General features: G+C 39.8%; 1 protein-coding gene across 2 annotated transcripts in view; it reads left to right on the plus strand.

The window, feature by feature from the left end:
* Window positions 1-16,359, plus strand: part of GMDS (GDP-mannose 4,6-dehydratase) — a 649,419-nt gene that overhangs the window by 107,602 nt on the left and 525,458 nt on the right. For both annotated transcript variants that reach the window (XM_019752387.3, XM_074335314.2), the window contains 2 exons: window positions 13,104-13,191; window positions 15,243-15,352. In XM_019752387.3, coding sequence (XP_019607946.1) covers window positions 13,104-13,191; window positions 15,243-15,352 — 198 coding nt within the window. The remainder of the gene's footprint in view (window positions 1-13,103; window positions 13,192-15,242; window positions 15,353-16,359) is intronic.

Raw genomic sequence — 16,359 nt, forward strand, 5'->3', positions numbered from 1 at the left:
CAAATCACATGGTTCTCTGCTTTTTCTGTCTGACTTATTTCGCTCAGCATTACACTCTCAAGATCCATCCATGTTGTCATAAATGTTCCTATATCATCTTTTCTTACCGCCGAATAGTATTCCATTGTGTATATATACCACAACTTCTTTATCCATTCATCTATCGAAGGACATTTTGGTTATTTCCATGTCTTGGCCACCGTAAACAAAGCTGCAATGAACAGTGGAGCACACGTGTCTTTATATATAAATGTTTTCAGATTTTTTGGGTAGATACCCAGGAGAGGGATTGCTGGGTCATATGGTAATTCTATTCGTAATTTTTTGAGGAACCTCCACACTGCCTTCCATAACGGCTGCACCAGTCTGCATTCCCACCAACAGTGTATGAGGGTTCCTTTTTCTCCACAGCCTCTCCAACATTTGTTATTATTTGTCTTGTTGATGATAGCCATTCTGACTGGGGTGAGGTAATATCTCATTGTGGTTGTTATCTGCATTTCTCTGATGATTAGTGATGTTGAGCATTTTTTCATATGTCTATTGTCCATTTGTATGTCCTCTTTCGAGAAATGTCTCTTCAGGTCATCTGCCCATTTTTCAATTGGGTTGTTTGTTTTTTTGTTGTTGAGTTGCATGAGTTCCTTGTATATTCTGGATACTAGCCCCTTATCAGAGGCACTGTTTGCAAAAATCTTCTCCCATTCCGTTGGTGTCCTCTTTATTTTGTCGATGGTTGCTTTTGCTGTGCAGAAGCTTTTAAGTTTCATATAGTCCCATTCGTTTATTTTAGCTTTTACTTCCATTGCCTTTGGAGTCAAATTCATAAAATGCTCTTTGAACCCGAGGTCCATAAGTTTAGTACCTATGGTTTCTTCTATGCATTTTATTGTGTCACTCTTATTCTTAAGTCTTTGATCCATTTTGAATTAACTTTGGTACATGGTGACAAGTAGCAGTCCAGTTTCATTCTTTTGCACGCGGCTATCCAATTCTCCTAGCACCATTTATTGAAGAGGCTGTCTTTCCTCCGTTGTATGTTTTTAGCTTCTTTGTCAAAAATTATCTGTGCATATTTATGTGGCTTTATTTCTGGGTTCTCAATTCTATTCCATTGGTCTATGTGTCTGTTTTTTTGCCAATACCATGCTGTTTTGATTATTGTAGCCCTGTAGTACAAGCCAAAGTCAGGAAGTGTGATACCTCCATTATAGTTCTTTTTTCTTAAGATTGCTTTGGCTATTCGGGGTCTTTTGTGGTTCCAAACAAATCTGATGATTTTTTGTTCTATTTCTTTAAAATATGCCATTGGGATTTTGATGGGGATTGCATTGAATCTGTGTATTGCTTTGGGTAATATGGCCATTTTAACTATGTTGATTCTTCCAGTCCATGAGCACGGAATGTCTTTCCACTTCTTTGTGTCTTCTTCAATTTCTTTCAAAAATATCTTACAGTTTTCAGCATATAGGTCTTTCACATCCTTGGTTAAGTTTATTCCTAGGTATTTTATTCTTTTTGCTGCAATTGCGAAAGGAATTGTTTTTTGTATTTTTTCTGAGATTTCATTGTTAGTATATAGGAAGGCAATGGACTTTTGTGCGTTGATTTTGTAGCCGGCAACTTTACTGTATTCGTTGATTGTTTCTAATAGCTTTCTGGTGGAGTCTTTAGGGTTTTCTATATATAGCATCATGTCATCTGCAAAGAGTGATAATTTAACTTCTTCATTCCCATTTGGATGCCTTTTATTTCTTCCTCTTGCCTGATTGCTCTGGCAAGGACTTCCAACACTATGTTGAAAAGCAGAGGTGATAGGGGATATCCCTGTCGTGTTCCTGAACGTAGAGCAAAGGGCTTCAGTTTTTCACCATTAATTATGAGATTAGCAGAGGGCTTGTCATATATGGCCTTTATTATGTTAAGGTATTTTCCTTCTATACCCATTTTATTAAGTGTTTTAATCATAAATGGATGTTGTATCTTGTCAAATGCTTTTTCTGCATCACTTGATATAATCATATGATTTTTGTCCTTTATTTTGTTTATGTGATGTATGACATTGATGGATTTGTGGATGTTGAACCATCCTTGTGCCCCGGGGATGAACCCCACTTGGTCGTGATGAATAATCTTTTTAATGCATTGTTGTATTCGATTTGCTAGAATTTTATTTAGGATTTTTGCATCGGTATTCATCAGAGATATTGGTCTGTAGTTTTCTTTTTTTGTGCTGTCCTTACCAGGTTTTGGTATCAGGGTAATGTTGGCCTCATAAAATGAGTTAGGGAGTACTGTCTCTTCTTCAATTTTTTGGAAGAGTTTGTGCAGGATTGGTATTAGATCCTCTTTGAAGGTTTGGTAGAATTCACTAGTGAAGCCATCTGGTCCCGGACTTTTGCTTTTGGGAAGGTTTTGGATGACTGATTCAATTTCCTTACTGGTGATCGGTCTGTTTAGAGTTTCCAGTTCTTCATGGTTCAGCCTTGGAAGGCTATATGTTTCTAAGAACTTGTCCATTTCTTCTAGGTTATTGAATTTGGTGGCATATAGTCCTTCATAGTATTCTTGGATAATCCTTTGTATTTCTGTGGTGTCCGTGATAACTTCCCCTTTTTCGTTTCTGATTTTGTTAATTAGTGTCTTCTCTCTTTTTATATTAGTGAGTCTAGCCAAGGGTTTGTCAATTTTGTTAATCTTTTCAAAGAACCAGCTCTTTGTCACATTAATTTTTTCTGTTGTATTTTTGTTCTCTGTTTCATTTAGTTCTGCTCTAGTTTTTGTTATTTCCTTTTCTGCTGAGCTTGGGTTTTACTTGTTCTTCTTTTTCTAGTTCTTTAAGGTGTAACATGAGGTTATATATTTGGGATTTTTCTTGTTTCTTGAGATAGGCCTGCAATGAGATAAATTTCCCTCTTAAAACTGCTTTCGCTGCATCCCAAAAATTTTGGTAGGATGTATTTTCATTGTCATTTGTTTCTATGTATCTTTTGATCTCTCCTCTAACTTCTTCTTTGACCCAGTCATTCTGTAAAAGTATGTTGTTTAATCTCCATGTATTTGTGTTTTCCCCCCCTTTTTTTTGCAGTTGATATGCAATTTCAAAGCCTTGTGATCAGAGAATATGCTTGGTATGATTTCAATCTTCTTAAATTTGCTGAGACTGATTTTATGTCCCAATATATGGTCTATCCTTGAGAATGTTCCGTGTACACTAGAAAAGAATGTATAGTCTGAAGTTTTAGGATGAAGTGCTCTATAAATGTCAATTATGTCCATTTCATCTAATGTGTCCTTTAGGGCTGTTATTTCGTTATTTATTTTCTGTTTGGATGATCTAGCCATAGCTGTCAATGATGTATTTAAGTCCGCTAGTATAATTGTGTTTTGGTCAATTTCTCCCTTTAGTTCTGTTAGTAGTTGCTTGGTATATTTCGGTGCTCCCTGATTGGGGGCATAAATATTGATGACTGTTACATCTTCTTGTTGTACAGTCCCCTTCACCATGATGAAATGTCCATCTTTGTCTCTTGTTATCTTTTTCACCTTGAAGTCTGTTTCATCTGATATCATTATGGCTACACGTAATTTTCTCTGGGTACCATTTGCTTGGAGTGTCAATTTGCACCCTTTCACTTTGAGTCTATTCTTGTCCTTGTAGCTGAGATGTGTCTCTTGGAGACAGCATATGGTTGGGTTTAGTTTTTTGATCCAATCTGCTACTCTGTGCCTTTTTATTGGTGAGTTCAGTCCATTTGCATTTAGGGTGATTATTGATATGTGAGGATTTCCTGTCATTCTATCTTTAGTTTTCTGGTGAGGCTGTGTCTCCATTGTTTCTTTGCCTTTTTGTTGTTGTCTTTTATTTCTGTGTGGTGGTAGTGGTAGTCTATGATGTTTCCCTGTGTTTCTTCTTTTATTACAATATATATTTCAGTTCTGGATTTTTTTTGAGTGGTTACTCTTAAGTTTATGTAAAAGAAAGTTTGATATTTAGAGTATTCCATTTTCTTCAGCATGCTTACTTTCTCCATTCCCATATTCCGGTTCAGGCCTTTACTCTGCCCCTTTTTTAGTTTTGGTTGCCACAAATTGTCCCTGTTGATGGTGGTCGAATAGCCTCCTTTCGTATTGTTTGTAGTGCAGGTCGTGTATTAGAAAATTCCCTCAACTTCTGTATGTCTGGAAAGGTCTTTATTCCTCCTTCATATCTAAAGGATATCTTTGCTGGATATATTATTCTTGGCTCATGATTTCTCTCTTTCAATAGTTTGAATATTTGGTTCCACTCCCTCCTGGCTTGTACAGTTTCTGCTGAAAAATCTGATGATAATCTAATGGGCTTTCCTTTGTAGGTTACCGTCTTCTTTTCCCTGGCTGCCTTGAGGATTCTTTCTTTATTGTTGATTTTAGACAGCTTCACTACAATGTGCCTTGGAGAAGGCCTGTTGGGATTGAGGTAACTAGGTGTTCTATTTGCTTCTTGGATTCGAGGGTCTAGTTCTGTCCACAAGTTTGGGAAGTTCTCATTGACAACTTGTTTGAATATATTCTCTGTTCCCTTCTCTCTTTCTTCTCCTTCTGGTATGCCCATTATTCTTGTATTGCTCTCTCTGATGCAGTCAGAAAGTTCTTGTAGAGTTCTTTCATTTCTTTTAAGTCTCAAGTCTGTTTCTTTTTCCATCTATGTAATTTCCAGGTTTCTATCTTCGATGTCACTGATTCTTTCCTCCATCTGGTCAACTCTACTACCTAAGCTGGTTATTTCATTCTTAATTTCTTCTGTTGAGTTCTTAATCTCCAGAAATTCTATTTGGTTCTTTTTTAAAATTTCAATCTCTTTCGTAAAATGCTCATGCTGTTCTTTGATTGAGTTTCTGAGTTCATTTAACTGCCTATCTGTGTTTTCTTGCATCTCGTTGAGTTTTTTCAGAACTGCAATCTTGAATTCTCTGTCATTTAAGTCACATATTTCTGTATCTTTAAGTGCCTTTTCTGGAGATTTTTCACTTTCTTCCTGAGCTATCTTGTTGCCTTGGTTATTCATGGCGATTACTGGTTTACTATTTCTCTTCCTAGACATCTACAGGAGTGGCTTCTGCAACAGGTTGATAGGAAGCAGTCTTTCTTTTGTTTTCCAGTATTTGTTGGTAGAATGTTTTATTTTTTCTCCAACTGCAGCTTATTTTTCTTCTCCCACATGGTAGTGCTATGTTTTTTCTGCACTATTCCTGATTCTCACACAATGGGGGGATTCCCTGGGAGACGGGCTTCTCCTCTGTTAATAGTTCGTCTAGGTCACAGGGCGCAGTGTCCCGGTGGGTATGCGGAGAGCTTTTGATGTTCCAAAGCTCTTCCAGCTCCAGATTCAGAGCCCGTAAGTTTCAGCAGTTCTGTTTACTCCTGCAGGGATCCGCCCAGATAGGTGGGGCCAGGGGCGGGGTGAGTTGTGAGAGGTGGCCCAGAGCAATGGCAGCGACCACCACCACAGCCGGTCCTGCTTCCACAGCTCCCTCCCCTTTGCTGGAACTAGTTGGGCTGTGAATCTGTGTCTGCGGTCCACAGTTCTCAGAACAGCAAATATTCTGTTCTTTTGATCTAACACTGCTACTGTTTCGCTTCTAGCACCGGGCAGGTGGGGGCGGGGCGAGCTCTGGGAGGGGAGGGAGGGGGCGGCTAGTCTCAGTGCCTAAGGCTCCGTTCTCTGCTCGGCAGTGTGGGCTTAAACCACCGTTGTCAGCCTTCTTCCCTCAGTGTTTTCTCCGAGGTCTCTGCCGTGAGCGTTGGGTTCAGCCGTGGTATATGCTGTCCCCTCAGCCCTGTGGAGCCCTGGCGGAGCCCTAGCTGTCCGAGTTCTTCCCTCATTCGCAGCTGCGGTAGCTCCGGGAAGCAGCGAGCTCGGCGCACTGAGCGAGGTCTGCGTCCTGTGCCCGCGCGGCTCCGTCTCCGCGCACTTCTCCCTTCCCTCCTCCCCCCACTCACGCGAATCTCCCACCTGTAGGTGATTTCAGTCGGTAGTGGGCCTCTTCGTCTTGCCTGTCTGCTGTGCAGGGAGTCCTTTGTGGAGTTTTTGTTGTTCGATTCCTTTTAAATTCCAGGGGACCTTTACAGAGGCTCACCTCACGCCGCCATTTTTCCTCCAACTGCCTTTAAAACTTTTTATATTTAGTTCCATATATTGTTGAAGTGCAAAGGTTAACTCTCATTTATGCCCCAGCCAGCTCCGTGCAAGGGAGGTGGGTGAAGCAGTTGAGCTGGCGGTGAGAGGAATCCCTTAGGCTCTGTCAGGTGCTGGGTGTCCTGTGTCCTGTTCCTCCTCTGCCACCTGTTGGTTCTGTGGCCTTGGCCGAGTCACTGGGCCTCTGTAAGACCTAGTTTCTTCAAATTAATGGGGACACTAGGCGTACCTGTTTCCCATTGTTGTTGTACAAATTAGGTGAGACAGTCCATGGAAAACAGTCCAGAGGAGCTAGCTCTGTGGGCTCTCTGGCGCTTATTGACAAAGGAGTGGCAGGGTGACATGTGCTTGATGCCGACAAGCCGAGGCACACAGATTTTGTAGAGGGCTCCTCGGCCAGTTCATGACTGAGTATTAGTGAAGGGCGAGCTTGTTATATTGCCTCGGACCATAGACCTGTGCCCCGGCCTTGTCATCATCGGGGAAAAGGAACATGAACAACAGGAAAGCTTCTTAGGAAACTGGATTCTTATTTCAAGTGCCTTCCTAGCATCATGGTTAGCAGATAAGCCCACAACATACTTTTGTGCCCATTTTGCACAAAGTACAGAGAAGCCAGGGAACATATTAAAAATTTATGTTAAACGACTTGGTAACAACTACAACACAGCGTATCAGAATTGAAAATAAAAAATAGGCAAGTTGTGGGTTTCCCTTCCAAGAAAGGAACTATAATTAAGGAAATGAAGACAGACAAGATGTGGGAAATAAGGATTGTCCAACTGTTACCTCTGAGAAATTATTTGTAAGAACATGGAGTTTCTATTCCTCTGTAATTTTATTTTTTATTAGTTTCAGGTGTACAAAGCAATGCAATAGTTAGACATTTAAACCCCTCATAAAGTGGCAATACACCCCCCAAGCTACTACCCCGCTGACATCTTATATAGCTGTTACAATACCATCTACTAGCTTCCCTATGTTGTATCCACATCCCGTGCCTATACATACCTAAACATTTAGTTATAGTTGACATTCGGTATTATTCTACTTCAGCTTCAGGTGTCTAGCGCATTGGATGCAATCTATGAAGTCATCCCCCTGATAAGTCCAGTGCCCATCTAGCACCTTACATGATCTTTACCATATTGTTGGTTATAGTCCCCATAGTATTAACTACCAATTGTATTTTCTTAATACCTTCAACTTTTTCACCCTGCCTCCAACCCCTTTCCCATCTATCACCCTGATAGATCTAGTACCTGTCTGGCACCTTACCTAGTTATTACAGTATTACTCGGTGGTGATGAACTCCTTCAGCTTTTTTTTGTCTGGGAAGCTCCTTATCTGTCCTTCAATTCTACATGACAGACTTGCTGGGTAGAGAAATCTTGGTTGTATGTCATTACTTTTCATCACTTGGAATATTTCCTGTCACTCCCTTTTTGCCTGCAAAGCTTCTGTTGAGAAATCAGCTGCCAGTCTTTATGGGGCTCCCTTGTAGGCAACTAACTGCTTTTCTCTTGCTGCTTTTAAGATTCTCTCTTTGTCTTTAAGGTTTCTCATTTTCCTTATAATGTATCTTGGTGTTGGCCTCTTTGGGTTTATCTTGTTTGGGACTCTCTGCACTTCTTGGGCTTATATGTCTATTTCTTTCATCAGGTTGGGGAAGTTTTCTGTCATGATTTCTTCAAATAGGTTTTCAATTCCTTGCTCTGTCTCTTCTCCTTTTGGTACCCCTATAATGTGAATGTTGGTACGCTTGATATTGTCCCAGAGGCCCCTTAAACGCTCCTCAGTTTTTTGGATTCTTTTTTCTTTTTGCTGTTCTGGTTGGACGTTTTCTGCTACCTTATCTTCTACATCGCTGCTTGGATCCTCTGCTTCATCTAATCTACTGTTGATTCCTTGTAATATGTTCTTCATTTCTCTTATTATCCTTTATATCTGATTGGTTCTTTCTCATGGTTTCCATCTCCATATTTATGCTTCTTATCTCTGTGTTGAAGTTCACCCTGAGATCATTAAGCATTCTTATAAACGGTGTTTGGAGTTCTGTGTCTGATAGATTGCTTATCTCCATTTCACTTAGTTCTTTTTCTGGAGCGTTATTCTATTCTTTTGTTTGGGATGTGTTTCTTTGTCTTCCCATTTTGGCTGCCTCCCTGTGTTTGTTTCTATTTATTAACATTAGGTAGGGCTGCTGTTTCTTCCGGTTTTAGAGTGGCTGTATGTGGTAGGTGTGCTGTTGGGTTCAGTGGCACAATCTTTCTGGTCACCTGAGTCACTCCCTCCAGGTGTGTCCTTTGAGTGGGTTGTGTGTGCCTTCCTCTCGTAGTTGAGCCTTGGTTGATAATTGCACATCAATGGGAAGGACTGACCCTCGGGCTCACTGGTTGTGAGGACTGGCCTTGACTACAGTGGAAGAGTTGTTGTGCAGGGGCTGATCCGATGGAGTAGGATCTGCCTCAGCAGGACTTTGGTGCCTCCTCAATCCATCCCTTGGGTGTGTAGTACTTGGAGGCAGCTGGGTGACGCTCCAGCTCTTTTTGAAACTGGCCACTGGGGGCACCAGCCCCAGGACCACCTTGGAGGGGATCCACTGTAGGTCAAGTTCATCTCCAGCCTGTGTCCCACCTGGGCCACCTGGCAGAAGCCACAAAGAAATCCACAGATAGCTGCCACCCATGCTGTGCTTGGAAGCACCTTGAGAAGCCAAGCTGCCAGCCAAGGCCAGCTGCCTCTAGTGCCAGGCTTAGGGCTGCTCAGCCAGAGGTATAGGACATGCTCAAGCCAGATGCTGCTTCTCTGAGTTCTGCGAACCTTTGACAGTCTAGGAAAGCCTGGAGCTTGAGCCAAGGCATGCGGTTTGTACGAAAAAACCACTGGAAGTGACCTGGGTGTGCCTGAAAGTTGGGAATCACCAGGGTGTGGCACACTAACTGAGGAGACTCAGATATGGCAGCCGCCTTGTCTGCACACGGGAAAGGGTGAGGGCTCAGCAAAGAAACAAGGGCCTCTACCAGCTTCCCCGTCCAGGAGAAAGCCGTCTCTCCAGCCCCTGTCCCAAGCCAGACAACACAATTCCACACCATATGTCCCTGTCACTTCTCCAGTTGCTGCCCCAGAGCTCGAGCTCAGAACAAGTGATTCCATTGATGAGTACCGTGTTTCCCCGAAAATAAGACCTAGCCGGACAATCAGCTCTAATGCGTCTTTTGGAGCAAAAATTAATATAAGACCAGGTTATATTATATTATTTATTGTATTGTATTATGTTGTATTATACTATATTATATTTTAAACCTGATCTTATATTACAGTAAAATAAGACCAGGTCTTATATTAATTTTTGCTCCAAATGACGCATTAGAGCTGATTGTACGGCTAGGTCTTATTTTCGGGGAAACATGGTAAGTCTTTGCACAGTCCCTTTAAGAGGAGCGCCTGGGGGTACAGCTGTACTCAATCTCACTCAGTCACAATCTGCGCTGGTTTTCACAACCAGAAATTATGGGGACTTCTCTCCCTGGCCCTGGAACCCTGGGCTGGGGTGGGGCTGGGATCTCTCTCTCCTCTGGTGGTTGGGCAGAGATATCCTTCCCAATCTTTAATGGTCACATGCAGGTGTGCGACCAGCCCGTGCCAAGTCTCTGACCCTCCTACCAGTCTGGAAGTGGCTCTTTCTGCGCATACGTAGTTGAAAGGCTTCAGCTCATTTTGATTTTAGGTGATTCTTGATAATGCTTGTTTTGTAGATTAGTTGTAATTTTGATGTGCTTGTGATAGAAGGTAAGCAGAGCTTTTACCTACTGCGCCATCTTGGTTCTCTCTTCTGTTCTTGATCTGTGAGACTCACTGAAATATTTTTCCTGGGTTGTTGGACATCCCAGAAACCTTGTGAAAGAAAGGCAGAGCTTTTTATGGATATCATTTTGAAACCATAGCAAGTGTTGGCACGGTGGCTCATGTCCGCCCTTTCACACGACCCCTTACGAGCTGTGTGGTCTTAGGCGGCATCCTCGTCTGTACAGTGCGGCTGGTAATAGGAAGGTCGTTGTGAAGGTGAAGTGGTTAATGATCATGAAAAATAGTGTCTGGTACATGTCTCTGCCCTGTACGTGTTAGCTGTTGATGTTACCCACGTGATCTGTATTTTTGAAAAGGTGGATGGCATTAAGCATCCCTGGAAGGCATCCTCGCCTCCAAAAAAAATCTAGACACTGAAGAATTTAAAATCCAGTGGTAAAATTTTTTTGTTTTCTTGACAATACATAAATATATACATACACACACACACATTCACATACACACATACACATGTGATGAATGTGATGAATACATACATACATGAATGAATGAAGGGAGGGAGAGATCTTGAATGGGAGGGATGGAAGGAGGACTTCTGTAAGTATTACCTAATCCGACTCTAGGTTTTGAAGTCAAACCAACTTTGCTCTGACATTGAGAGAACTTGAAATTTTCCTTTTCATCATTTAGTTAAATGGGACATGAAATTTATTTGTCAAAATACTCCTGTTTATTTTAAGGCCTCAGTTTTTCAGAATTATATATATTTTTTGAACTGCTGTAATTTAATAATGATTGTGTTTTAGTTTATATAGACTACTCACATTCAGCTCATTTATCTTTTCACTTTGGTTTCTAACACTTCATTCCTTTTCCCCCCAAAATCCTTATAAAAACAAACAAAAAACCCTACATACATCCCTTCTGTACAGGGAAAGCCGCTAATCTCAAATTCTTAACTAGATCATCCAGTTTGCACACATTTTGGCTTGTCTTAAAGTTTGTATTTCACCTGTCTCAAAGCCGACAGACTTAGCTTTCATTAGTTCTTAGAACAATACTTGGTGTCACGGATTAAGTGTTTGGCAGGTCTTTCCCTGTATACATATACCACAAGTTGGGATTGAGGAGAAATTAAAACACTTTCTTCTGGTATTAAAAAAACCCCAAAACTAGTGCTTAATGCTTTATTGTCATGAGTGTGACAATGAAGTCCTGTGTTATTTATTTACTGTGACTTTGTATAGTTGTCTGATTTTATACTGAATTAATCAATATCATTTAACTTTTTTATAAGACATATGTTTATATGCAATGTGTATGTATATGGCATTTCTCTTTGTTTTGGGTTGCTGGAATATGTGACTTACCAGAATTTCAACAATCAAGAGAAAAAATAGGCCGCCAGCATGCAACCTCCATGTTTCACCAGTGTTTTTACTGCCAATTTCATATTTTTATTATGTTTTCATTGTCAAAGTTAAATTATCTGTTTTTAGAGCATATGAATTCCTATCTATCCAAATAAATAAAGCAAGTAGAAATAAAGCTCTACTTGCACCCGAGCAATCTGTATTTCAGAAATAACTTTGGTGGTAAACACCAGCTTTGCTATGTATAAGTGTATACGTGAACTTGTTTTTATTAAAAAAAATTTAAGTTTGCAGACCAGTTTAACTTTACAATTAAGTAACAACTTGAAAAATTGGAGACCATCAAATAGCATAAATTCTAAGCTTAATATGCCATTTTCTTCACTTCTAAATTAAGAAATGGGTATGTACACCCATTTCTCAAATTAATGTTTCCAAGATTTTACTGTTTACCTCCTAAAATGTCAACCAAGGTTGTGATGTTCCCTTCTTAAAATACTTTCATGTTTACCAAGTTTTCTTGGGTTTAGTTCTTTTGAAAAATAGAGTGGATGAGTGCTTTTCTCTTTGGCGAAAGCAACTAACAGAATTATTAGTTGTGGGTGTGTTGTATCCTTTTTGCAGACGTCAGTTTCTCATGTATGTCATATAAAATGATGATGGCATTTCTTTCTTTTGAAAGAAAGTCTTATGTGCTTATAATTTCTCCTTGCATTTGGAATATTTGAGTAATGCCAAGGATTAACTTTGGTTTGAAATAGAAAATGATTGAATTAAAATATAGGAGTGTATTCAGCTGCAAATGAGACTATCCAACTTTAGAAGGAACAGTTCTAAAATAAATGAAAGATTAAATCTGCCACCAGTTGAACTGGAACTTGGGCAGCTGGTGACACAAGCTGGTATTAGTACTGGCAAAACAAAGGGAGCAATCTTGACACAAGAAGGAAGTGATACCAGGTCTGGAACAATTTCTCTTGTGTATAAGACACAAGCGGTCTTTTCTTCATTATTAGACAGGTATGCTTTCTTGTTCCAATGACTTTTTTCCCCCTACGCTTATTATGGTTAAGTCAAAGATAAAAATTTTTGTTTAGAAATGCCCTCTTCATTTGAGTTTTCTTCATGTCTTCAATCTACTAGTACATAAACCTTGTCCCCAACCTGTGCTATTTAGCGTTCTTACTTTGCCACACAGCTGTATCACAGCAACTGCTCTCTGATTCTATTTGTGACCCGAATATATATAGAGAGAGCAGGTGCAGGACACAAAGTTCTGAGGACCCTGGAAAGGTGTGGGCATCGGAGCATCTCCGCGTCAGGTTCTGTGCTGAAGAGGCCGCAGACTGTTTTCCTGATATGACCTCATGCGGTCTGTCTTCAGTTTCAACTGTAAGAGAATTTTTTGTCAGCAGTAGGGCTGCAAGTGTTTGGAAAAAGAGATATTTGAGTATCTATGACTAGTATTTGCTGTGAAGTCACATAATTATCTAATTACTTTTGTTGAGATTGGCAGTAAAAACACTGGTGAAAGATGTAGGTTGGGTGCTGGTGACTGGAGGGCAGTGGTTGGGGAGAATGTAAGCAGTGGAACTACTTCTAATTGAAAAATAATTTTTATAAATAATTGTCACATATTTTTTCACAAAGCTAAACATTAGCAGAATAACTTCTGAGTTGCTTATTAATCCTCATTGAAGATTTATAATTTGTTCTTATCTTTCCACACTGTAAAAATACAGGTTCATGGAATTGTACGGCGGTCCAGTTCATTCAATACAGGTCGAATTGAACATCTGTATAAGAACCCACAGGCTCATATTGAAGGAAGTAAGTAATTTTCTTTTTCTGAACTCTCTTTCTATAGCTTCCTATATTATAAGGTACTTTCAAATGTCGTTTTTCTCAGAGCCCATCAAGTTGCAGTTATTTACTCATGAATTACCTGCACTGAATGCTATCCACATGCATCATGGCTTGCTGCCCCTGGGTCATAGTGCCATCTTGGTTAGACTGTTACTAGGATATCAGTCAGGTGATGCCACTCTAGAGACCGAGAGTAGACATGCCTTTGATCACCTATTTCCAGGCGTCCTTGTCCTCTCAAGTACTAAGATCAGCTCCTTATTCACAGAGCACCCTTGCTTTCTACGTTTGGTCTAATTTAATTAGGTTAAGCAATCTTTGTACATTTATTTATTTTTAAAAATAATTTCTAAAGACAGGTCCAAAAACAAATGGCAATAAAAACTGTATTTAATTGTTTTAGAGATCACTGTCAATATTTGGAGGTGTTTGTTATTTTTGTTAATAAAATTGCCTGCCTGTAGCTGTACAGTTTACACAGCACAGTCAGTGTTTTCTCATTTGATCTTTCCAGCAGCTCCCGAAGTTGTGAATGAGACCATTTTATAGATGAGGAAATGGAGGCAGAGAGAGGTTGTGACTTTTTTAGTGCCACAGACCATGTAAAAGACAGAGCTGGGACTAGGGCACAGGGTTTTTTAACTTCAAGTTTGGCCTGCTTTACTTGTCCAGTTTTTCCAGTTAGCAGGGATGATCTAGTCAGCTTGTAAACAATCAGTGATTTTGTATTCACCTCAGAGCCTGGAATAGTTGAAGGTTTGGGTCACTTGTACAGATAGTGACATCATCAGGAAGATGACCTAGTTGTCCCCAGTAACGGCTTTTCACCTTAATATTTAGGTTATTCATTAATCCTCCTTGAAAATTATTATCATTTTTGTGCAAAGTACATACTGGTATGGCTGTTGGAGCTACACAGAGATCAAGATTGTGTAAAAATAATGAAAAGACCACATTAGCAAATCGCCCATATGTATGTCAGATCCTTCTCCCAATGAAATCAGTGTGAGGGTCTGCTTAGGTTTTGGGTTACACTAGGCTAGTGGTCCCTCAGTCAGTTATGTCACTACTGCAGGCAGCTCGTGGGTGGCTTAAGGACGATGTTTAGGAAGCACTTCACAAGTGCTGCATGAAAGTCTCTGAACATCGTGGCCTGCACCTTTGTCATTGTGTTGGAGTTCTTTAGAGTATACACACTGCTGAGAGAGTTTCTTTTTCTGAGTCTCACTCTTATGTAGCACATAAGCACCTGTGAGCCGTAAGATATCTTAATTATATGAGGTGTGACAATTAAATCCGTAACTTGCTGCAACAATGTTGCTAACCTTTTTTGATATCAGAGGAATTATTCATTATGAATTTGTATCAACTGGACAGTTAAGCAAGTTTACTATTTGGAAGTGCTGAAAAGGCTGTGTGAAAAACTTAAATGACCTGAACTTTTCTCCAACGATTCATGGCCCTTGCATCGTGACAGTGCACCAGCTCACATGGCACTGACTCACCGATCTTTCCCCCAATGCCTTCTTTCTTTACCCGAAGATAAAGGAAATATAGGAAGGGAGACATTTTGATGACATTCAGGGCATCAGGGATAATACGACGACAGCTCTGATGGTCATTCCAGAAAAAAAGTTCCAAAATTGCTTTGAAGGGTAAACTAGGCACTGGCCTCGGTGCATAGCTCCCCAAGGGGAGTACTTCGAAGGTGACCATAGTGATATTCAGCAATGAGGTATGGAGCACTTTTTCTAGGATGAGTTCACAAACTTAATTGTCATACCTCATATAACATATGATTTTGTTTTTGAACTTCATCTGAGTTTTTACAAATCCTGTAGAGACATACGCAACAAATGTGAATATCTTTCTACTATTTAGGTTTTTAAAGACTCTGCTGCCCTAGAACCAGTCTGTTTTTCAGACTTTTGGAATATGCATTTCAATGTTGATACTTTACAAAACGGGGCGTATGTTGTTTTCTTCTATTTAATGCTATGTTTTGAACCCTAAAGACATGAAGTTGCATTATGGTGACCTCACCGACAGTACCTGCCTTGTGAAGATAATTAACGAAGTCAAGCCTACAGAGATCTACAACCTCGGAGCCCAGAGCCATGTCAAAGTAAGCCATTTCCGTTATTGTGGTTTCTCTGGCTGTTCCTGACTTACTCTGTACTTTATCTTTTGTCTGTTGCTTCTGAATACAGTACTACAACCACAAGTCCTAGTCCTCAAGTTTAATCATCAATACTAGTTTGAATATTAATGAATCCTAGTAAAAATACTAGTACAGTTTTAAAAGTACATTCTCTGTTATTGAGCAATATAATAAAATCTTACTGCTAGCATTAAAATGGCAGCATTCATTTATTTTCGGTTGATTTTGTAGTTATGAACCCTGCTTAGATATATTTTCTTTAATTTCAAGTCACATTGTAAATGAAGTGGTTTGTTAAAATATTGCAAAATGTAACTCAATAAAACTCCTATTTTAATATTAATTTTTGGTAGTGGTTATATTACTGGCTGAGAAAATAGTATTTTTGAGTCCCAATAATATGTTAAAATTAATGGAATTAACTTTATATTATAAGTGGTAAAAATCATTGGAAGAAAAACTTTTTAGCCTCTTCTCTCCTCAGTGTGATACAGCCAATATTGATTTCTTTCCCCGTGTTCAGATTCTCTGGTTGTCTATATATCTCTCTTTAGTTTTTTGTTCTGGAACAAACTGCATTAAACCTGCGAAGCCCCTCCAGAGGGTTCTAGCAGTTTGCTTAATTCAAGTTTTTGCTTATCCTAGTGCTCTCTTGAGTGCGTGAAATCTGAAGCCAGGTATGATATGAGATCTAGTTAGACACTTTTTAACCAGTATAGTTAGTGGAGCTTCGAAATAAAAGCAAATTAACTCTATGTTAAAACAGTCCAGAAAAAAATCTATCAGCATTTTTTTGCTGTTTGATGACTGAATTTAGCAATCTTATATCAGAAAGTCTTTAAGGTGATTGGCTATTTCTCCATATCCCAACTTTGGGCTGAGTGGAAGCTGTATGCCTGTTTTATATCTCTGTTAGTTTAAGGGAGAAATTGTAAAGTAGCTCAAAGGAAACCAGGTGTAGAACATACAGA

This window comes from Rhinolophus sinicus, chromosome 14 (genome assembly GCF_057876585.1).
Source record: "Rhinolophus sinicus isolate RSI-liver-muscle chromosome 14, RSI-T2T, whole genome shotgun sequence".
NCBI lineage: Eukaryota > Metazoa > Chordata > Mammalia > Chiroptera > Rhinolophidae > Rhinolophus > Rhinolophus sinicus.